At 38.7% G+C, this 23,607-nt stretch overlaps 1 protein-coding gene across 3 annotated transcripts in view; it reads left to right on the top strand.

Moving 5' to 3' along the window:
* The window catches only part of dlg2 (discs, large homolog 2 (Drosophila)), a 567,102-nt gene that overhangs the window by 321,612 nt on the left and 221,883 nt on the right, over positions 1–23,607 (top strand). For all 3 annotated transcript variants that reach the window (XM_052026014.1, XM_052026016.1, XM_052026015.1), the window contains exon 16: positions 9,927–10,029. In XM_052026014.1, coding sequence (XP_051881974.1) covers positions 9,927–10,029 — 103 coding nt within the window. The remainder of the gene's footprint in view (positions 1–9,926; positions 10,030–23,607) is intronic.

Below are 23,607 nucleotides of genomic sequence, written 5' to 3'. Positions count from 1 at the left end.
GGCAGGCTAGGTGCAGGGAAGATGTTTCTCCTGACTGAGGAATCTAGAACTAATGGCTGCAGTTTAAGAATAAGGTGCTGAGATGTGGAGAAACATTTTCACTCAGAAAGTGGTGAATCTTTGGAATGCTCTACCTCAGAGGGCTGTGCAGACTTAGTCACAGAGTTCATCCAAAACAGATCAACAAATTTCTGGATATTAAGGGAATCAAGGGATTGTCGGGTGAGGTTGGATTCTGGAAGATGCCTTTGAGGTGAAAGGTCAATCTAACCTTGAATGCCAGAGCAGCATGAAAGGCCAGATGACATATTCTGGCTTCTAATTCTTATGTATGTTTTTATACCATCATACTTACAGTTGATAAAACTTTGAAATAGAAAACATCACAACACTGAGTAAGTCGTATTCATTTGCTTGAGTCTGCCTTGTTACTATTTGGGCAGAACATGCATATTTATGTCCTATTTGAATGTAAATAAAGCATAAATTAGGTATGAACAGTCTTCCAGAGGAATTGCTACTACACTACTCCAAAAGGAAACCGGCTAACCTTGGTTGTGATTGGGCACAGAACTCCTTACTCATCAGCCCATCCCTGCTATCCTCACAATTGAAAGTGGTAGAATGTACTCAGTTTTTTCTCAATATAATTCAAATCAGTAGGGGTTCAAAGAAGCTGGATTTGGCATAATCTGAAATGCAATTTCATTGTTTTCCATCCCTGAAAGTGACTTTCAGTTTAAAAGGGGAATTTTTTTTTATAGGAATACTAATGGTTGCCAGATGAGGGCAACACTCAATCACATATGAATATCACAGCTTTGTATTCTTTAGGTACTTATTTATTTCTGTATCTGTCACAAATTCTTGGCAGTTTGCATTACAATAACTATTTGGATTTTATGTAACAACGTTAATATAGGAAGGAATCCTGGGGTTCTTCACAAGTGTTCAGTTGGATATTAATTTCTTCTTGTCCCATAGAACATAGAACAGTACAACACAGGAACAGGCCCTTCGTCCCACAGTGTCTACGCCTCTGTGTCAAATTCAGGAGGAATGATGAAAAGGTTAGTCAGTGATAGATTTTAAAATAATCTTAATGAATATGGGGGTGAAGGAAAGGATAAGTGATCAAAGAGAGGCTTCCAAAGCTTAGGACATTAACAAGTGAAAACACAGTTATCAAGAGTGGAGTGACTTAAATATAGAATGCATTTCAGGCCAGAGTTGTGCAGCACAGAGTTCTAGAAGGGTATTGTGCTGGAGAAGGTTATAGAGATGGACAGATGCTGGTATTGATGAGAATATTAAATTGTTGGTGTTCAGGGATGAGGTTTGGTGAGAATATTAAATTGTTGGTGTTCAGGGATGAGGTTTGGTGAGAATTTCAATGTGAACAGCAAAGATTAGGATGACCTGAGTTTACAGGGAGTGGTAGGTGGCAGGCCATCCAAGAGGGCTTGCAACAATTAAGTTTGTAAGTGACAAGGATGAATTTCTCTGGCAGCTGGACTGAGGCATTAAGAGAAATAGATGATATTACAATGACATGTTAAGCCCTCAGAGCTCAACATGGAATTCAACAATTTCAGTAAATGGCCTTTCCAGTTTGTATCAGTTCTGATGAGCTGTCTTCCACCCATAATATTAATTTTGTTTGTCTCTCTCTTGTTTGTCTCGTCATTTCTTGACCTGCTGAATATCTTCAGCACTCTCTTTTATTTCAGATTCCCAGCAGCAACAGTTTTGTATCTCACAGCTCCAGTTTTTTCGTCTCTCTCCTCTGATCTGTCATTTCCTTCTACTTATATTTCCTACAGATAGATCAGCTGTGATCAATACCCCTTTACACTCTGTCTCAGCCAGCATCACCATTATGTGCATCAATGTCTCTTGGTCTCCACCCTATCAAGACATTCCATTTGTTCTTTTAACCTGTCTCTCTTCTCTACAAGTTAAGGATGTTTGATTTCTAAATTTCCCAATTCTGATGAAACGTCCTCACCCTGAAGTGTTATCTCTGTTTTTCTCTCCCTACATGCTGAGTATTTCCAGCATCTTTGTTGCAAAGGTGGAAGTAAGCAAGTTTTGTGATGGAAAGAATAGTGCCATAAGCCCAGTGCAGAGTCAAGTAGAATTCAGAATTTGCAGAAGAGACACAGATGTCCCAAGCTTCACACTCCAGGTGATCAGAGTTTGGGGGTGAAACTCTGCCTCTGTCCTTGGTCTTCTACACTTTTCTAATAGAGCTTAATTGAAACTTCATGAACAATGTCTTTCAATTAAACATTAACTTTCTGGACTCAACTTTAGTTCCTGTTTTTATGGGACAACATTTGTTGGTAATGATCCTGTTTTTACAATTTTCAGCTCCTGTAGGCACAACTTTTTTTTTACTTTTCATGTCCCACTCCTTTTTGTCTTGTACTGCCTTTCCTTTTGTTATGTAATCCTTCCTTTCCATTCTTTGATAGACAACCCTCCATTTTCACTGTCTCTCTATTTGATTGAAACTTGTTACCTCTTTAAATGTTCTAGTTCTGATGAAAGATCATCAATCTAAAAGGTTTACTATGTTTTTCTCTCCGTAGGTGCTGACCTGAATTACTGGGTATTTCTTTCATATTCTGTTTTTTTTTGTTCAATCCTAGTAGTTCAGCAACTTCTTTAATTGGTTTCTTGGTCCTTTTTCCCTTTTTCTCTGCAGTTATCAACATTTTCAGCAAGTTTCAATGGGAGGCAAAGTAAACTCCTGCCTATCTTGCTTGCATTTTCTTTTCTCTCAATGCAGGCTAAACATTAAGCTTGGGAAACAGAACCCCCAGTGTGTTTAAAGGGGTTATGGGAATCTGAGTCCAGCAAGTTTAAAGGGAGCATGGGAAACAAACCTGGCGAGTTTAAAGGGAACATGAGGAACTGGATCCCAGTGTGTTTAAAAGGAGTCTGGAAAGTTCTGATGAGCGATCTTGTTAATCTCTTTCTACAATAATTTCTTGACTTGCTGAGTATTTTCAGAACTCTTTTATTTCAGGTTTCCAGCAGCAACACTGTTTTGTATCTAAGCTCCAGCAATACTTTGTTTATCTCTCCTCTGTTCTTATTCATTTCCTTCTACTTACATTTCCTACAGATAGATCCGCTGTGATCAATACCCCTTCACACCCTGTCAGCATCAGCTAGCCAGAATCACCACTGTATCATTTACTGTCTCTTGGTCTCCACCCTGTCAAGATGTTCCACTCATTCTTTCCACCTGTCTCTCTTCTCTGCAAATTAAGGATGTTTGATTTCTAAATTCTGATGAAAAGTCATCAACCTGAAGTGTTAACTTTGTTTTTCTCTCTACATGCCGAGTAGTTCCAGCATCTTTGTTGCAAAGGTGGATATAAGCAAGCTTTGTAATGGAAAGGGTAGTGTTAGAAGCTCAGTGCAGAGTCAAGTAGAATTCAGAAGTTGCAGAAGAGATACAGATGTGCCGAGCTTCACACTCCAGGTGGTCAGATATTGGGGTTGAAACTCTACCTCTGTCCTTGGTCTTCTACACTTTTCTAATAGGGTTCAACAGAAACTTCATGAACAATGTCTTTCAATTAATTGTTAACTTCCCAGACTCAACTTCAGTTACTAACTGCTGCTCCCAGTTTTTGGGACAGCATTTGTTGGTAATGACCCTGTTTTTTGCAATTTTCAGTTCCTTTAGGCCCAAGCATGGGAAACAGAACCTGGTGAGTTTGAAGGGATCATGAGGAATGGGATGCCGGTGTGTTTAAAAGGAACATAGAGACAAGACTGAAGTGAGTTTAAAGGGGTCATGGGAAACAAAACCAAGTGTGTTTAAAGGGAGCACCAGAAATAGGTACAAAGTGAGTTTAAAGGGAGGACAGGAAACAGAACCCAGTGAGCCAGATGCTGAACTACTTGCATATCCGAACAAATGGATACCAAATTCTTGGCATTTTATTGTATTACACAGCAGCCAGTATTACCTCACAAGTGTTTAGAAGTGAAGACCAAGGGTAAATTTCTGTTCCCACATATTTGTATCAGACAGTTGAAATACCATGTGATCAAACCACCCAGAATATCTCCAATCATGGATGCTGCAATTAGACAGGAAACACACCCATAGATCACAACCATCATTTTGAATTACTGACTGCAACCAGAGCCGATAGGGATTTAAATATAGAAACAAAATCATTACAGCACAGAATGGGGCCATTAAGTAAGCAATATTGAGGACTTTTACAACCAAATTAGAACTAGAAGTATAAAGAGAGGGTAGGATAACACAAGGAAAGAATAGTTTTGTAGTCATTCTAATTATATGAATGTTATTGGTAAGCCCTGAATGTATTGCCCATACCCTAACTTCCTTTGAAAAGATGGAAGGAATGGCCTTTATCTTGAATTTTCTTAGAGTCAGAACAGTAAAGGTACTCAGATTAAGCTGTTAGGTGGAGAGTTTCAGGATTTTGACCAGCGACAATTGTGGTGTTATGTGTTATTATGTAGTTATAATAAAGAACTACAGTTCCCAGTAGGCAATGCAAGGGGTCACATGGGGGAACAGGAAGTGGTTGTAAAAAGGGAGGGAAAGCAAGCTGTCTGGTGTTGGTTAATAAAAATGTTCAGATGTTAAACCCATGCGAAGTTTGTCTCTTGATGAAGAACAAACATAACAACAATGAGAGGGTGGTGTCAAATTTCCACATCATGAGCTATGAAGTAGGAGGGGAAGTTGGGGGCAGGTTGTTAATCAGTCAACTGCTTCTCTTCCCCCTCTGGATGCTGCCTAAAGACCCTTACAGACATGGTGCACTGGTTGAGAGTATGGGTGGATTAACAATCACCTTTATTTTTGGTAGTGTCAAGCTTTCAGAATTTTTTACATCTATATCTAGACAAGCAAGCAGAGAGTATTCAGATTAAGTGGAAACTTTGGATGTTATAGAAGAATGTAAGAAGTAGGAGGATGCTGAGTGGCCTCATGAGCATTCAATAAGATCATGATTTATTTAATCAGTCTCAGCTCCATTTTTCTTGCCTCTTCTGTATAACCCCTACAGATCCACTCTCTCTCTATCTCTTCTCCACTCCAACATCCTCAGAAGAGACCACTTCATGCAGGAATCAACTGAACTTACCTTCTTCGAAGTGTCTATTGTGCAAGAATACACTTCCCTAAATAAGGAGGCCAAAATGTAGGCAGTGCTCCAACTGTGGTCTCACCATTACCCTATATTGTTGGCACAAGACCTCCTTTCTTTTATACTCTATCCCCCTTGCAGTCGAGCTCATTTGCTTCCTAATTACTTGTTGTATCTGTGCTCGATGGACAAGGACCCTTGGATGCTTCTGTACAGCAGTATTCTGTAGTGTCTCTCCATTTGAATATTGTTCTATTTTTCTGTTCTTTCTATCGAAACAGATAACCTCATGTTATCCTCCATCTGCCAAATATTTGTCCACTTACTTAGTCTCTCTATTTCCTTTGTGGATTCCTTGCATCTTCACAATTTGCTCCCCCACCCATTTTTACATTGTCAACAAATTTGGCTACTATACACTGAGTATTTTCATCTGGGTCCGTAATATAGATTATAAATATCTGAGGGCCCAGCACTGATCCCTGAGACACCACACTTGTTGCAATTTTCTGATTTTGTTTTTGTTCATTAGCCAATCCTTTTTCCCAGCTGATATATATTTTCCCCACCCCCATGCCATCAACTTTTATCTTGTGCAGGAACCTTTCATTTGGTACTTTATCAGATGCCTAATGAAGATCCAAGTACAGGCCATTCCCTGATAATGAATAGGTTCCGTTTTTACAGATGTTCTTGCGTTGATTTTGTCTGTAAGTCAGAAAGTATGGTAATTGTATCTCCACAGTATTGTAATGAACGGGATCAAAAACACAAAGACTGATGAGAAAGAACAATTACTAAAGGTGGAGAGAGAGAGGAAACTCATTCTGCTATTCATAGGACTGAACATATATACATACATCAGACTTTTGAATTTACTAATATTATGGGAGCTCATTCATATGTAGGCGTGTCCATAAGTTGTGCGTTCGTAACCCAGGGATGGCCTGTAGGCTATGTCTGCTAGTTCCCCATTATCTACCCTGGATGTGACAAACACAATTTCCCTTTAATAAAACCATGCAGGATTTATTATGATTTTCTAAGTATCCTGCTACTATTTCCCTAATAATGAATTGTAACATTTTCCTATTATAGATGTCAGGCTAACTGGTGAATTGTTTCCTGCCTTCTGTCACCCTGGGTAGAAAGCAATTCGATAATCCACCCAGCCTATTTAATTTCTAGTATTTCACAATGAATGTACTCTTCATCTCAACCAGAGCCAATTAATTTTCTGAGAGAGGTGGAAAATATGAAAAACTTCCAGGACGATTATGGAGAAAAAGTATCTGGCACATGCCTCTCTAACTACTTAAAGCAAAAGGAGATAATTACTAACCCTATCTTGCCTTATTACTATTGCTCTTGTCATTTAAATCCCCTGTCTTTCATCCATGATTCCCCTATCAATTCTTCTTGCCTGTGTACTCCCTTAATACTTTTCACATGTCAAACTTTTTCTACTTCTGATAAAAGGTCATTGATTTGTAATGTACTTTAAGGTTTCTTTTTACTTGTATTACAGACGTAAGTGTATAAATAAGATATGTCTGCTGAAAAGTTTGTTCACATGTAATGAGCCCTGCATAATCAATGTCTTCCAGAGCACAAAAGTATAATGTGGTTTCCAAGTTACCGTACTAAAATTTCACTTGGCACATCAGGAATCACTTGTGTGGATAAGGCATTTTCCACATCATACAAAGAACATTCCTAGTGCAATGCTTATTTAGAGCTTTACCAGGGGGAAATTGTGTCATGTGGATTCAGTTCGTGCTTGCTGTTGGTTACTCATGCCCCAAGCAGGTTTTCATAGCTCTACTTGTTTTACAGATGCATAAATTTAAGAAAACCTCCCTGAACAGGTTCCAACATGATAGTGGGTATAAGTTTGTAAGAATATAAGAAATAGGAGCAGGATAAGGCCATCCTACCCTTCAAGCCTGTTCTACCATGATCTACCACAGTAGCATTTTCCAGCATTGTGCCCATACCACTTGATTACCTCAAAATGGGAATAAATCAATCAATCAATCTTAGCTTTGAATGAATGCAATGACTGAAACTCTATAGCATCCTGGGATAGAGAATTCCAAAGATTCACCCTTCTCTGTGTGAAGAAATGTCTCCTTTTCTCATCCCTTATTTTCAAACTGTGGCTTCTGATCCTAGATCCCTCAGTCAGAAGAAACATCTTTCCCCGTATCTAGCCTGTCAAACCCTTTAATAACTTTTATCTTTCATTCTTCTAAACTTTAAAGAGTACAGTCCCAGCTTCTCAATCGCTCCTCATGCAGGAAAATTCCTATCCCTGAACCACTCATTGCTTTATATCCAATAAGTAATTCTCAATTCAAGTCAGTACAATCCCAAGTGATCTACCCATGTTAACCAACCTGTGTAGGATTTCATCAAAAGTCTTCTTGAAAATCCAAATACATAACATTTTCTGGTTCTCCTTTATCTACTCAACTAGTCACACCCTCAAAGAAATCTAACAAATTAGTCAAACAAGGTTTTCCCTTCATAAATCTACATTCATCAATCCTATTATGTTTTTTCAAGGTGTTCTGTTATTACATCTTCCATTGTAGATTCCATCAATTTCCTTCCCGCTGATGTTAGACTAACAGGTCATTGGTTCCCTGTTTTCCCTCTCCCTGGTTTCTTAAATGGTGGGGTTACATTGCTATCCTCCAATTTACTGGAATTATTCCAGAATCTACAGAACCCTGGAAGATGATGATTAGAGTATCCTTTATTGCTAAACCAACCTCCTTCAAAGTTCTATGATGTTCATCATGAAGTTATTGAGATTTTTCAGCTTTCAAGCTCACCAACTTGTACAATCTTTTGACAAATAGTTATTTCATTCAGTCTCTCAATCTTACTAGACCTTGATTCTGTAATATATCCAGCAGATTTTGTGTGTCTTCTTCCATGAAGACACATGCAAATTATTCAATTCCTCTACCATTTCCTTTATAAATTCTGCAGCACCTATCTGTAAAGGGCCTACATTTGTCCTTGTTAGTCTTTTCCTTTTTATGTACTTATAAAAACTTTAACAGCTTGCTTTTAAGTTTTTTTTTTACCAGTTTACTCTTATATTCCATCTTGCTTTTCTTTATCGACTTCTTGATCCTCCTTTGCTGAGTGCTAAATTCTGAGTTCTAAAATGCTTTCAGTCTTCAGGCCAATTGCTATTTCTGGTAACTTTGTATGCCTCTACTTTTGATTTAATAGTATCTTTAATTTGTCTGGTAAAACACTTTTCCTTTTGGGTTATTTCTTTTAAAGTGATTATTTTTGCACCTCATGATAGCCGACTTTCCTCTATAACCTCATAGTTTCCTTTGGCTCGATTTAGGCCCTAATTTCACATAACTCTCAAACTCTATCAGTGTAAACTCCTATCATTTGTAGTCATGAGGGGAGGAAGGAGTGCAAAAGAGAGAGTAAAGGGGTGCAAGAAAGATGTAGAAAGAAGGACAAGAGGGAAAAGTGGAAAGTTCTGAATGAAGGAGGGGTGCAAGAGAAAGTGTAGGAGGGGTGTGAGAGGGTGAGGTGGGAAGAGATGTGAGATGGGGAAGGGGTGATCATGAAAGAGGGAAAAGAAATGAGAGGGCTGCAGTAGGAAGGGATGTACAGAGGAAAAAGAAGTGCAGCAGGCTGATCTCTCCCAGATATGGTCTGGATTCTGCTCCTTTGATTAAAAGCTGGAGCTCAGTTTGACTTGCTGTATGCACTTCTGCTATTGACATGGTGCAGTACTCTAACCCCACTGCCTCTGTCATTCCTTCCCTCTGCTACCTCTGCCCTGCCTTTTCTTCCCCAACACTCATTTTGAACCCCATTCTCCCAATCTCTTGAGCCCCAAACTCTCCTGACGTCCTAAATTCTTCGTCTCACTAGCCCCTCCCTCTCTCCCTCTAGCACCATTCTCTCCCACCTGCTAACTCCAAACACGATGTAAGCACATTCACTCCTCCAACCACACCCACTCCTCTAGTCCCAACTCCCTCTTTCTCTACCCCACTCCCTATCATTGTCTTCTATCCCTAATTGCTGCTCATCCCACTCACTATCTCTTGCCCCCTCTCTCCTTTTCTTGCCCTACCCTCTAAAACTAGCTAGCTCTGCTCTCGCCTCAGCAACTCCCTTTTTATTCCCCCACTCCTCCTCCATCCTCCCCACTGCCCTCCACTCTATCTGCCCTCCCACCCAACTATCCTCACTGTGCATCTCACTCCCCTAATCTCTTTCTCGTTCCACCCAGTACACCCCTCACATTCTATCCCCTTACTCACTTCCCTCACAAAGGCAAAGCATTTTCTTTTTGCACTTTTCAAATGTCTTGCTTGCGTTTTTGTTTTTCAGTGTGATTAAAACTACAATTTAATCATTTTTGATATGCACACAATTCATCATAATTTTAATCACTTGACAGCCCAAATTAGTTTATAACTTTAGCAAGTGACAATACTTACATTTTGCAGACTTCAGTTAATAAACTGGTCATTGCTCTGTATTTCTTGTACTGCATTTATTTTCATCATGATTTTGTTAGATTTTGATATTTGCTTTTTGAATATGAGTTGAATTTCTTCAGGGTCGGAAAGATTTTTTTAAGGGATTGAAAGGTCTTATATACAAGTTGCGACCATATAGTGTTCACGGCTATGTGTACTGCTATTGGCACTCAGTTTGAAATTAGCTGCAAACATAGGAATCAATATATATTAACATATTTTGTTGCCTTGTGCTCAGGTTAATGGCATAGATCTCCGTGCCGCAACACATGAACAGGCTGCAACGGCTCTAAAGGGAGCTGGCCAGGTTGTGAATATGATTGTTCAGTACAAGCCTGAAGGTAAGTACTCTAACTTGAATTTAGATGTCTCTAGTGCTTGATATTTGTTTAATAAATTGACAACTAGTTAAATTTTGGTCAGATGTGACATTATTACTAAGATTCCAGGCAAAATGTATAAATATAAATACATAAAAGAAGGACTGTGCAAGGATTGATTAAATAACTTTGAAAATCCAAAGCTATGTGGCGGTCAAGGGAGAGCACTGATTTTCCTTTTCTGTAGTGGTGTCCATTGAAATGACTTTTAAAAAAAGAAATGTATTTTGTGTATTTGGTCTGTTAATGAAAATATTGTGGGAACAGGATCATTTATGTATTAGAGAGTGTCTTCTGCAGGAATGCAGAGATGCCTGAACTGCTAAGAAGGGGGTCCTTAGAGTAACTAGAATAAGTAACATTCAAAATCAATGTAATTTTCTTAGTCAAATTGCAGTGTAACTAATAAGTTCATTATTTACACCCTCATCCTCTTCACCTTTGTTGGGAGCTATGCTTGATTTCAGTAAGTGTGTATCTGCTGGATCTACCTGAGGCCCTTTAGGGCAGAATTCACAAGGAAATTGCAAAATGCTGAAGGAACATAATTAATACAGGCATAACAAATGCCCAACACCATATCAGTAAATAAACAGATGCAGATCACACTTTAATTATATAGCCTTTCCACCTGAGTTACGCCCCAGTTTCAGTTCCATCCTCTTGCTTCTCTAAAAGTGTCTTCAAATCTTTAATTACTTTCGTGGATAGGTTAATAAGAGCAACGGTAATACAGTGAAGAAAATGTATGGTAGCATGAAGAAATGAAAGTAATTCCTTGAGTTCAGACATTTCAGTACTGGAATGAATTGGTCCTAAGTTATGGTGCGAATTAAAAAATGAATATTTACTTTTTGGACTCGGCACCAACTTCACAGCACAGCTACAAATAATTTAACACTAATTGGCTGCCACATTTGAAGATCATTAAATAACTATTGTGCAAATTGGAAAGGCACATGAATGCAGCAGTAGGTGCATTTCTGGAATTTGAATAGGCTTGTTAACGTGGTATTAATGAAAATTTTCCCATCAGTGTATAACCAATAATATATTAAATCTGGATGGGTTGGAGGGAATTTCCATTATTTATTGTTAAGCCATATTAATGGAACCATCAATTATGATCTGATGTGCAAAAGAATCCTGTTTTTCAAAAGATGTGATTGTAAATTATAGTCATTGGATTGCTATGATGAGTGATAGTAATGACTTTTACTCTATTTATGTACATTATTGTTGTATTCTCAATATTGGTTTTAATGCTAAACAGACAATTTAATGAGATGGTGATCTGCAGCCTAGTCTAGATATGGAAAGTTATTCACTTGGATCTTGTCAGTTCCTAGACCCTGGTCCTATGAGGTAAGTACAGCCTTAACTGAAACCATTCCAACTTAAATGATGACACTCTGCAGAGCAGTTGGGCCTTGAGAATATAATGAGCTAGAACCATTCCCCCTATAAAACAACAAAAAATTCTTCGAAAGACCAAGCCCATGTGATTGACTCTTAAATGTTCTATGAAATGGCATAGCATGCCATTCAGGTATACCTTTACTGCTGTGTCCAGAAAAAGAATATAACCAGATGGACGTCAAAACATCAATAAAGCGAAGGAAGGTATCATTAACGTTGCTCTTGTGGCACTTACCAATAACTGGCTCACCAATAGGTTTCGCCATGACCGCTTGGCTCCTCTCAGCTCTAGATCTCATTACAACCTCTGTCCAAATATGAGCTGGATTCCACAAGTGAAATTAAAGAGTGAAAGTGATTGCCCTTGGCATCAAGACAACATTTGACCAAGTGATTGGAGTCATACCATCCACGAAGGTAGGTGTTGTTGGAGGTCAATCAAACCAGTCCAGGAGATCATTGCAGGAGTTTATCATGGCAGTGGCCTGTGCCCAGCCATCTTTGATTGCTTTGCCAATGAACCTCCTTCCATCTTAAAGTCAGAAGTGGGGATTTATGCTGATGATTGCACTATGTTCAATTCCAATATGCAACTTCCCATGAGATGAAGCAGCCAATGCCTGTATGTAGGAAGACCTAGGCAACATTCAGCTATAGAGTCATAGAGTTATACAACATGGAAACATGGCTTTCAGCCCAACTTGTCTATGGTAACCAAGTTGCCTACCTGAGCTAGTCCAATATATGTACGTTTGGCACATATCCCTCTAAAACATTACTACCCATGTACCTGTCTAAAGTGTTTTTTTTAAATGTTGTAATAGTAATGGACAGGTAACCTATGTACTGATAAGTCCCAGATGACACACATGCCTCAAAAATGCTGGACAGTGACTATCTCCAACAAAGAAGAGTCTACCCTTGACGTTCAATGGCACTGCCATTGCTGAGTCTCTCACCGTCAACATCCTGGGGGTTATTAATCAGCAGTTCAGTTTTGGTCGCCGCATTATAGGAAGGATGTGGAGGCATTGGAGAGGGTGCAGAGGAGATTTACCAGGATGCTGCCTGGATTAGAGCGTATGGAATATGAGGAGAGGCATAAGGTGCTAGGGCTTTATTCACTGGAAAGGAGGAGGATGAGAGGAGACATGATAGAGGTATATAAAATATTGAGAGGAATAGATAGAGTAGACAGCCAGCGCCTCCTTCCCAGGGCACCAATGCTCAAGACGAGAGGGCATGGCTTTAAGGTTATGGGTGGGAGGTTCAGGGGAGATGTCAGGGGGAGGTTTTTCACCCAGAGAGTGGTTGGTGCATGGAATGCACTATCTGGGGTGGCGGTGGAGGCAGATACATTGGACAGGTTCAAGAGTTTGTTGGATAGGCACATGGAGGAATGTAAGATAGAGGGATATGTGGGAGGAAAGGGTTAGATAGTGTGAGGGTGGTTTGATGGATGGCACAACATGGTGGGCCGAAGGGCCTGTTTTGTGCTGTATGGTTCTATGGTTCATCTGAACTAGCTACATAAATACCATGGCTACAAGAGCAGATCAGGGCAGTGACTGACTCAGCTCCTGATACCTCAAAACTCTTCTGCCATCTATAAGACGCAAGCCAGGAGTGTGATGGAATATTTTCCATTTGCATGAATGAGTGCAGCTTCAGCTACTCTCAGGAAGCTTGTTACCATCTAGAACAAAACAATCTGCTTGATTGACATTCTATTCGTCACCCTAAACATTCATTCACTCCACCACCAGCACACAGTGGCTGCAATGTTTGCTATGAGGGAATGGAGGAATATGGATCATGTGCTTCATGTGGTTTAGTTTAATTTGATATCATGGTTGACAGAGACATTGTGGGCCGAACAGCTTGTTCCTGTGCTCTACTGTTCTATGTTCTATCCGCAAAATGTACTGTGGTTACTTGCCTGTACTATTCTGACAGTGCCTTCCAAACCTGCAGCTTCTACCACCAAGAAGGATAAAAGAACAGCAGGCCATGGGAACACCACAAACTGCAGGTTCTCTCCAAGTCATGCTGCATCCTGATTTGCCAGTTCTTCATTGCCACTGGTCTAGGTCCTGGAACCCCATATCCAATAACATTGTGGGATTGCCTTCATCAGATAGATTACAACAGTTCAAGAAGGCCTCTCACCACCACCTCCCCAAGGACAATTTTGGGATGGGGAATAAATGCTGGCCTTCCCAACAATCCCAAGATCCTGAAAAATAACTAAGAAATAAAATAAGCCAGGGTTACATGCTTTGCCTGCCACCTAGGACTTTGACTGATCTTGAATGAGCCTATATTCATGAAACATTCAAAAACTATTAAACATCAATGAAAAAATTAAACAAAAATTGGTGATGTCCCATTTCCAGCTTCACTTGCTGTCAAAGCTGTTGCTTAAATACAATGTTTATAAATATTTTTGGCATTTGCAAACATTCAAAATGTTCTAGCACTCTTAAAAAATTGAAAGGCTAGATTATTAAAAATTATTCCATAAAAAGTAAAATGCCATAAAATAATTGCACACATATGAAGACAATTGAAGATATTTGAATTAGTGGAATTAAATTCAATGAGGAGGAAATTAACTTTATTTTGCTTAAATGTTGGAAAATCTAAGAAAGTCTGCACTGCTCTGTTGGACTCCATGCAGAATATATAGCCACAAAGCCAGCCTCCTGGCATTTAATTGAGTGCTGGGCTGGATATGAACACTGGGGCCAAAGAACTCAATGAATTCAAAGAAATTTAAATGGCCTGATACTTATTCTTTTTCTTGTGCAGTCGTTCCTCTCCATTGAAGTGAATGGACTCACCATTCCTGGAACTGGTTCAGCAGGCAGATTTTTGAATAACTTTTTTTAAAATCTGGGCCAATTTTAAACATAGACTCCAGATACAAGCAAAATGTGCTAAAGCACTCTAGTCCTTTCACAGTATTGTATCTGTTTCCACATTTAAATGATCCCTCATTTTGACTTAGAGAATGTTCATAATTCTTTTTTGCTTTAGAGAATTATGAGTAGGACTGTCATTTTAAAGCATATATTTAACAATATATGTTCAAGCAAAGGAATATTTTATATTTTCAAGTTCCTTAGTTCCTTGCTGTCATCTGTTTGATTTCTTGTTTTCCATACGAGTGGAAGTCTAATGTTGCTGACATATTTTAATGATTGATTATAACTACTTACAGGAGCACTAGTTTTTTAAACAGACATTGTACTGATTGTTGATGTATCATAGATAAGGTTTCATTGATTGGTTTGTACTTATGTTTGGTGATACTCCATTAAGAACTTCTGAAATATTTTATAATTATGGACATATTTTGCAATTGAATCCACTTTCCAGGTGAAAGTTAATTTGCAAAAAATGTTCAAAGTATTAATACTCTTTAATATTATTATAGAAGAATAATTTAATTAGTATTCCAACTGCGTCCATTTGAAAGCTAAATTAAGTATTTTCCACATACACAACTGCCACTGTATTAACTGTTTATCCCTAGAACCAAAATTAACACTGTGGAGCAATTCAGCTTTTATTTATTACCTTGGTCAGATGACTTCATTTGTAGCTGTTATATCTATTCTGGGAATAATTAGGCAATAGCATAGAATACTGGAGTGCAACCAGGAGCTGTGACTGAAGATGGGGCTGACGTGTGGCCAGGAACACTGTAATTTAGTGCATCAGTTAACTCCTTGCCCAGTGTCCCTAGGCCACTGCTATCAGCTGTCCTGCACCCTGGCCCAATCACTGCAGAGGGAAAGCTGTGTTCAGGAGTATGGGCCAGGCCACATGCTGAGTGGCTGGCAGCTGGTAAGTGCGCAGAGGCCAGGTTAGGGGAGAGAGCGAGGGAAATGAGGGAAAGGAATGGTTAAAAGTCTAACAGGGAAGGAGGTGAATGTAGGTGGAGAGAGCACAGAGAGAGTGGGACCTCCCACACCAGCCCTTCCTCTGTAAGCTTGATCCCTTGCCTTGGGGCACTCCTGGGACCCACCATGCTTCCCACCATCTACCAACATCAGCCCCTTGGCAATGACACATAGGGTTTTCCTCAGGTGTGAAGAGTAAGGGGAAGCATGGGGAGGAATTGGGGTCTGAGGTGCAAAAGAAAAGATATGGAGGATGGCGAGCAGAGCATCAAAGTGGGAAGGATGCCTGATTCAGGAATGGGGATGGAGGGTCTCACGGAGCAGGGTGCAAGAGAGATGCAGGGTTGAAGGGAGGAAATCCGAGGGAAGAATATGAAATTTGGGGCCTGGAACATTGTGACCCTTGGGACAGCTCCAATAGTAAATGAGCTGAATGTTGCTTCCCTATTGTAACTCTGATGCTTTGATAATGACATTGGTACTCTGAGTGAAGCATGACAGCCCTGACAGATTCAAGAATAAAGCAATGAGTTCACCTTCTTCTGGAAGAGTAAACCAGAAGAGGAACACTATTTTCATGGGGCAGGATTTGCCATCAAGAACAAGCCGGTCTGGTGTTTCAGCAACTAGTCCTGTTGGATAAGTGAGTGTCTCATGACCTTCCAACTCACATGAACAGGGAAGCAGCCACTTCAGTAATCAACACACATGTCCCAACCATGGAAGCAATGGATGTGGCGAAGGATGACTTCTTTACTGCCCTTGCAAAAATGGTGGCTCACATCCCAAAGGAAGACAAACTGATCCTCCTCAATGAGTTCGGTGCCAGGATTGAAAAAGACACAGTCCTCTGCCAAGACATGACTGGTAAGAAGTGAATAGGGAAAATTAAGTCTGATGGAGCCCTCATCCTAACAAAATGCTTGAAACTCAATCTTGTCATAACAAACACCATGTATCACCAGAAAGACCTCTAATCCAGGCATTAGCATCTGTTGGGTTATGTCGTCTGAGTGAAAGACCACAAAGATATCTTCATCATCAGTACCAGGACAGGTACCAATGCAAGTTCAACTGACCATTGACTAACTTGCTCTGTTATTTCAACCAGCCAGGCCCTAAAACGGTAGTAACAGCAATGTTGCCGCGTGACAAAGGCTCTTCTCAGACAGCACCTTACCTGATGATTCCTATCCAGTAGGGGCTACAGAATGGCCACAGCACCTGAGATGCCCTGAATTCCACCATATTTAGCATTTGGAAAGAGACTCTTGGCTTCTCTACCAGAGAACATCAGGACTGGTTTGATAAGAATGACCAGGGTATCTTGGATCTAACCAAATGCAAACATCAGGAATTCTAAGATTAGGAATTCCAACATGCTGCATGGGGGGAGAAACAGCTCTACTGGCATCTGAAGGCCAAGGTCCAACAGAAAATACATGACCTAAGGAATAGATAGTGGGTTGAAAGTGCACTGCAAATCCAGAAACCCATCAATAACCATGAGATACAGATTTCTATTAGTGGTGCCAAGGCCTCCTTCAGCCCAAACACCCATGGGTCCATCATGCTAGCAGCCAAGAATGAGGTGAATTTATTAAGTACAGAGAGGCAGTCAGGGCCTACTGAAAGGAACTCTTTGAAGAACCCCTCAAACATGGCTATGACGTGAACATTCTTGATATCATTCCACAGCAAACAATCCAGTGTATCCTCACCATGACCCCTGAGGAAAAAACAATGTGCTTTAAAAAACAAGGCCTTGAGAACAGACCATATGCCAGCTGAAATGTTAACAATTGGTGGAGAGGAACGACATTCATAAATTCACAAACTTGTCTCCCACATCTTGGAAGAGGAGAACCCAGCAATGTCATAATTGTGACCATCATTAAGAAAGGAGACAAATCCCATAATGATAATTAGAGTGGTCTCCCTGTTGCCTGCCACAGGGATGGTTATCACCAGGTTCCTCCTCAACTGCCCCTTCTCAGTGCCCAAAGACCAGCTCCCTGAATCATAGTATAGATTCCGTTCCTTTAGAGACACAATGGACATGAACTTCATTGTGCATCACTCCAAGAGAAATGTTGGGGGCAGCATCAACCAATATACGTGGACTTTTTTGACATCATAAAAGCCTACCCTTTCAATCAAATGAGACTGTGAAGCATCCTTCTCAAATTTGGCTGCCCACAGAAATTTGACTCCATCTTGTCTGCCATATGATAGAATGCAAGCCATGATTTTAACTATCGAGTCCACACCAGACCCTATCTCAGTGAAGGTTGGTGTCAAAGGCTACTCGCCCCAACACTTTTCTCAGTCTTCCCTGCTGCAGAGCTGCACCTCATCTCCAACAAGCTTCCTGCTGGAGTGGAGCCAATGTACAGGACAAATGGGAAACTGTTCAACCTTTGTCAGTTAGCAAATATTGCTTGTATATTTATATGTTCAGAAGCTGAGATCCAATCACCATTGAACTAGTCACTGAAACATTCATAAAAATTATCCTTACATTAATATCTGCAAAACAAAGGTCCTCTATGAACTTGCCCTGCCATACAACACCATCTTCCATCAAAAAAGACTCACAACTAGATCCTGAAAAACATGGACTGCTTCCCATATTTTCAATAAAGTACTTCTCAATAAAAGCTGACATCAGTGATGAAATTCAACATTGACTCAAGTGCACCAACACAGCTGTTGGCTGTATGAGGAAAAACAATGTTTGCAAACAAGGCTTCAAACCCAGTACAAAGCCTATGGTCTACCAGGCAGCAGTGATCCCTGCCTTCCTGCATGCATTTGACTCGTCGACTACATGCAGCAGACACTTCAAAACTCCAGGTACTTTCTACCAATAATATTTTTCATCCACCCAATCCATTGGCAGGATAAGTGAATCAATGTCAGTGTCCTCTTCCAATCAATATCCCTAGTATTCAGGCCCAGTTACACTCAGATGGCTCTGAAGGGCAGGCCACGTCTTTCATACACCAGATACCAGCTCTTGAAACAGCCAAACTATTCCGAGCTCCTTCACAGCAAGGGATTAACAGGTGGACAGAAGAACTGATTCAAAGGTATTATCAAAGCTTACTTGAAAATGTGTAACATTGCCACTGACTCATGGGAATCCTTGGCCTATAAAAAGGTGAAGGAGCATTTAGGATAGCTTGTGTCCATTCATTGGGATAACACAGAAGCTCGGCATAAAGGACAAAAGGAGTGCATCACTTCCCAGACTACCCATCCATCTTCTCAGGCACTGGTCGCTCAGCCTATGGGAGTGGTTACATTAGGTAGATCACATGATGATTTATTGGGTTGGATACATTGGTTTCATCAGCCATTCATCAACCAAAATGGAATGGAAGCAAGTCATCCTTGATCCTAAGGGACTGCCTAATAAGAAGAATGTAGAGAAAGTAGGGCAGTGCTAAAATAATCATGTTGCTATACACAGTGGTCCACGGTAAAAGTAATGGTTTTCTCAAAATTTCTTCTGACTATGTCCATTAATAAGGATGTATGAATAAGCTTTAACCATCAAGCCTGTTGTCCAGTCCACAGCTTTATGATACCTTATTTTCTAAATTGAAAGAGAGCACTCCCTATAAATAATATTTTAATTCTCCCTAACACTTTGTACAATGAAAAATATGCAGCATTTTCTAATCATTGCAGTGCTTTGCAATATTTGTCCTTGACTTTCTAACAATTTAATCAAAACTCATAACATTATGAGAAGAATACTGCAATTCATGCATCAACATAGCTCCCATTTGAACTCAGTATTCCCCTTTCACTATTATTTCTCTGGCACATCTGATACTGTGATGTTATTTCTAAGGAATTATGTGGTTATCACACCAATGGAATATAAAATCCAACCCAATAAATCATCATGTGATCTGCCTAAAGTTAAATTTGAGTCTCAGTTTCTTGGTGACCTTATATATTAGACTTATATATCGATATACTTGATGAATCATTCCTTATGTTCTTTTCCTAAAATGGGCCTCAGCTTAAAGAATTGAATGTGTCTTCTTGTCAGCAACACTCCTAATTTTAACTGTCAGCACTCTTGATTTTCAGATAATTTGTCATTTTTTGAAAAATACTTCTCTGCTATGCAGTTGTTTCTGAAATTTATTAGTGGTTCATTCATAACAGTTGATTGATTGCTACCTAAGCAATATTGCCACTGAGATTTGACATTGTATAGCCTCTGTTCCTTAGCAAAAAATTACTCGGAAGCTCGTTCTTGAAGATGATAATTCATTACAAATGGAACTAGACATACTAGATTTAATATCTATTTATGGCTGTTCTTTTTTTTTAATATTGTTGATATCATATTTTGATCTCAATACTGATTTACAATATGCTTGGGGTGGGGTGAGTGATCCAATAGGGGCTGACATCAATAGGGAGAAAAGAGTCCTGAGCCAATTTTGTATAGTGAAGGAAACAGCATTTGAGACCAATAAAGCTTTTTCAGGCTTTTAAGAAAGCCTCCTAGTTCTGCCTGCGCATGTTCCATAATAAGTTTGCAAAAACTACAGTGTAGTATTGAATCTTGTTACAGCAGAATTAAGTAGAACAACAGAAAAACACTAAGCAAATTAGAGTAAAATGACCTTGGTTCAGTCCCATACTCATCTGGTGAGCAATTTTGCAGTAATGTTTCTCAAGCCCTGCCTTGGGTAGCTTTCAAAGAGAAACTCAAAAGCTTCTGTTTACCTGAAGAACAGATCTCTTCTACCTCACTTAGGAAGTGCTACTTAGTTAGATGCCTTTAATTTTTTTTCTTCAAAATACTTCTCAATGACTATGGATGCAGATCCATTGCTAACTTGCAAAAGAGAGATGGATAGGTATTTGATCAAATTTGCAGGACAATAGAGAAAGAGGAAGGGTCCAATAGGATACACTTTCAAAGATCTAGCACAGGGTTGTATATCCTGCTTCTAGGTAAAATAGTACTATGGTTCAGTGTAATCAAAATCTCGCTATATATAAAAAACAAAGTGGATTTGCCTTGATATTATGAACACAAAAAAAGGACCAATTGGCTGAAACATCCCATAATATTAAGCATAAACAAATACATCTAATTTCTGCAAACATTAAAACTGATTTAATGTTAGTTTATCACAAAGCTTGCCCCACTTGGAAAACCTCTCATGACCTCAGAATCAGATAAGGAACACGGCAACTTTCGGTACATAAAACCCATTTGAGGGCTTTTGATGAATCCCTTCAAATTAAGCACACTTTACTAGCACACATTAGGCATATATTAAAAGTGTTTCCATATTAAAATATTTAAGTTACTAACATGATAATACCAAAGGAATTTAAATTGTAAGTTTACTAACTAATTTTATTAAAATTTAAATTTAAATCTAAATTTGTTGGGAGTATATTCTGCTGCACTGATCTAATGTGCTGATTTATGGAAGATTTTATTCTTGATTTTGAAAATGCATTTAATGTTCTTAGTGTATTTCTTAATTGCAATATCCTCTATTCAATAATAGGAAGGTAGTAACTTTATATTTTCCTAAGCCAATTTAATTAATTTTAAGGAGGAATTCATCCTTCCGTCCTATTATTTGGTGTGGAAAAATGTCACACGCTTACTCTGCTGTTTTTAGAGCCTTGTTAGTAACCTTACTGTTCACTCATTTTCAATTAACTCAACTTCCCATGTCTTAAGGAGCATATATTTGTTATTATATACACTAAATTGCATTTTTAAAAATTTCTCTTGTCTCATTTTTTTCTTTGGGCTATTGTTATTTCCATTTATCCTATTACAATTTTATGTAACATTTTATTGATGTATTTTTTCTTTTGGCACATCCTGTGTTGGTAGTTTGTAACATATCCCTAATAGAAATTTTAACTTTTGGATTGTCTAACTACAGGATTTGTGTATCAGCATGTTTGGCCAAATTGTCATATTTTCACCTAGTTTAGTGGACTATCTTTACAAAATTATAGGCCAGGTTTTGTCAAGAAATGTCAGTTCTGTGAAGAACTACCAGCATTTCCCCACATATAAGCTTCAAAGTTTTGGATTCACATATGTATGTACATGTGGACTGGGAAGTTCTGTCCCCACTGACAGCTTTTAGCTGGCAATTTCAGGACTGTGCTCCAAACTTAGACTCTTCATGGACTTAACAGCAAAGGGCAAAGTTGCAACAGTTCTCTGCACTTGCCCTTGCACAAGAACATTGTCTCCACGGAGAATATGACTTTGATGGGAAAAAAAGTTAGGTAATTTACATTTATATGAACTAATTAACATTTTTTTGTGATTTGAAGTATTCTTAAGTGATTTTAGCTGCTGTAGCTTTTTTCTATTTATTTATAATAATCAATTTTAAATGTTTTATATTTTGATTGTTTTGCAATGTTCCCACAAACCAGTTATTCAAAAACATACATGGTTTTTCACAAGTTGGACAGTTGCCTAAGCTGGAAAGGGAGAGAGAGAGGGAGAGGGAGAGAGAGAGAGAGGCTTAGCTATCCAGCAAACTATTTTTCAGTTGTTTATTTTGGGAGCTTATACCACATGTGATGCCTCATTTATGTTGTTGGACTCTTTGTTGCTTATGGTCATGTCACTAAGAATCAGGTAATCTTCATCTAGCAAGTACAAACTGTCAGATATGAATTGCATAAGTGTGTTCTTATTCATAGATCAGTACTGAGCATGAGTGGCTTGCCATTGACTGGAAATACAGGCCTTAATTTCAGCTCTAGTGTGCTTCTTTAAGTGCTGTTTCTATTTTAACAATAATTTAAATTTGGCAGAAAAATTGGTATTCATTGCTAGGAGATTTAATTCTTGGGAGGCATTATCTAAGTACAATACTGTGAGATGTAATTACTTACAATAAATTCTAACTATTTGTTATGACCTAGCTTTAAAAAAAGATGATTAATATATGCATGCACTTATTTACACAATATTCAATAAATCTGCTTGTGTGACTGGTTATTGTTAATGTTAAATATAAACATAATGCTATATGTGGCAAGAACACATTTTGAATTCTTATAAAAAAAATTAGGATTTTCATTTATTATTAAATAAAAAATAATAGAATATAAAGGAAATTGTTCCATCCTTGTTTATTGTGCATCAGAATGCACTGGGCCAGAAGTTAATGTATGTGTTAAATATTTACACAATTATGAATCACAGCCACATGTGACAATAGGAACTTGCACAACATGATTCTGTAATGTGGCAGACCATTATATGTCCTGGCCACAAAACAGCTGAAAAAATACTTGACAACTGGCTGAACCACACTCCCAGGCTTAGGATTCTAAGGCTATTTTAGTTTTTTTATGTCTATCAGATCTGATATAGGCAGCCTCTAGCCTCTGTAGTTTACAGGTATAAATGGTAGAGTTCCATTATTTGAATCCTTGGGGAGCTACTTATTGAAACTGAATTTCAGCTGACAATTTCAAGATAGGCCATACAATCTTGAAGTATTTTCATGTAGTTGTATGATTAGATATGAGAAGGAGTTTCTAGAGAACTTAGCCATTTGTTGTGAAGCAATGCTTTCAGAGATTTCAGAATAATTTGTAAATTATTCTGGATTTGTTATTGGAAATGTTTTGCAGTCACAAAATTTCTTCAGCTAGCATTCAGGGAAAACTGGATTGTAAAATATTTGCAATATCACAGCTGTTTTGAAACTGAATCCATTAGCATTCTATACAACATTTAATGGTGTATTGGAGCAATAAAAATAGCTTTTAAAAAACAAGTGTCACTGTAGGAGGTTGTTCTTGTTTTTATGCATGCTCTGTATCTACGACAACTAACGATTTCTCTCCTGTTGTTATTTAGTAGAAGTGTATGTATGCAGGCATTGTGAAGGCTTGATTGTGCTTCAATATTGTGACCCTTGTTTTCAACAGCTTGGCAAAGGTTTATATCCAAGGGATTTTATCAAGCTAAATATAGGAAGACTGCAACCTGCAAAACTATGTTGCAACCTCAGTCATTAGTCTTCAGGAAAAAGTATAGAATAAAAGATTAAAAAAATAGAGTGCAAATTAAATGATTTAGCCTTTCTGAATGATTCAGATTGAGCTGTGCTGGCTCACTAAAATGGATCAATGCTGGTTACAATGGTAGAGTATGTGATGACAGGGAATAACA

This window comes from Pristis pectinata, chromosome 11 (genome assembly GCF_009764475.1).
Source record: "Pristis pectinata isolate sPriPec2 chromosome 11, sPriPec2.1.pri, whole genome shotgun sequence".
In the NCBI taxonomy this organism is placed as follows: Eukaryota; Metazoa; Chordata; class Chondrichthyes; order Rhinopristiformes; family Pristidae; genus Pristis; species Pristis pectinata.
This window is presented reverse-complemented; position numbering and strand designations above follow the sequence as displayed.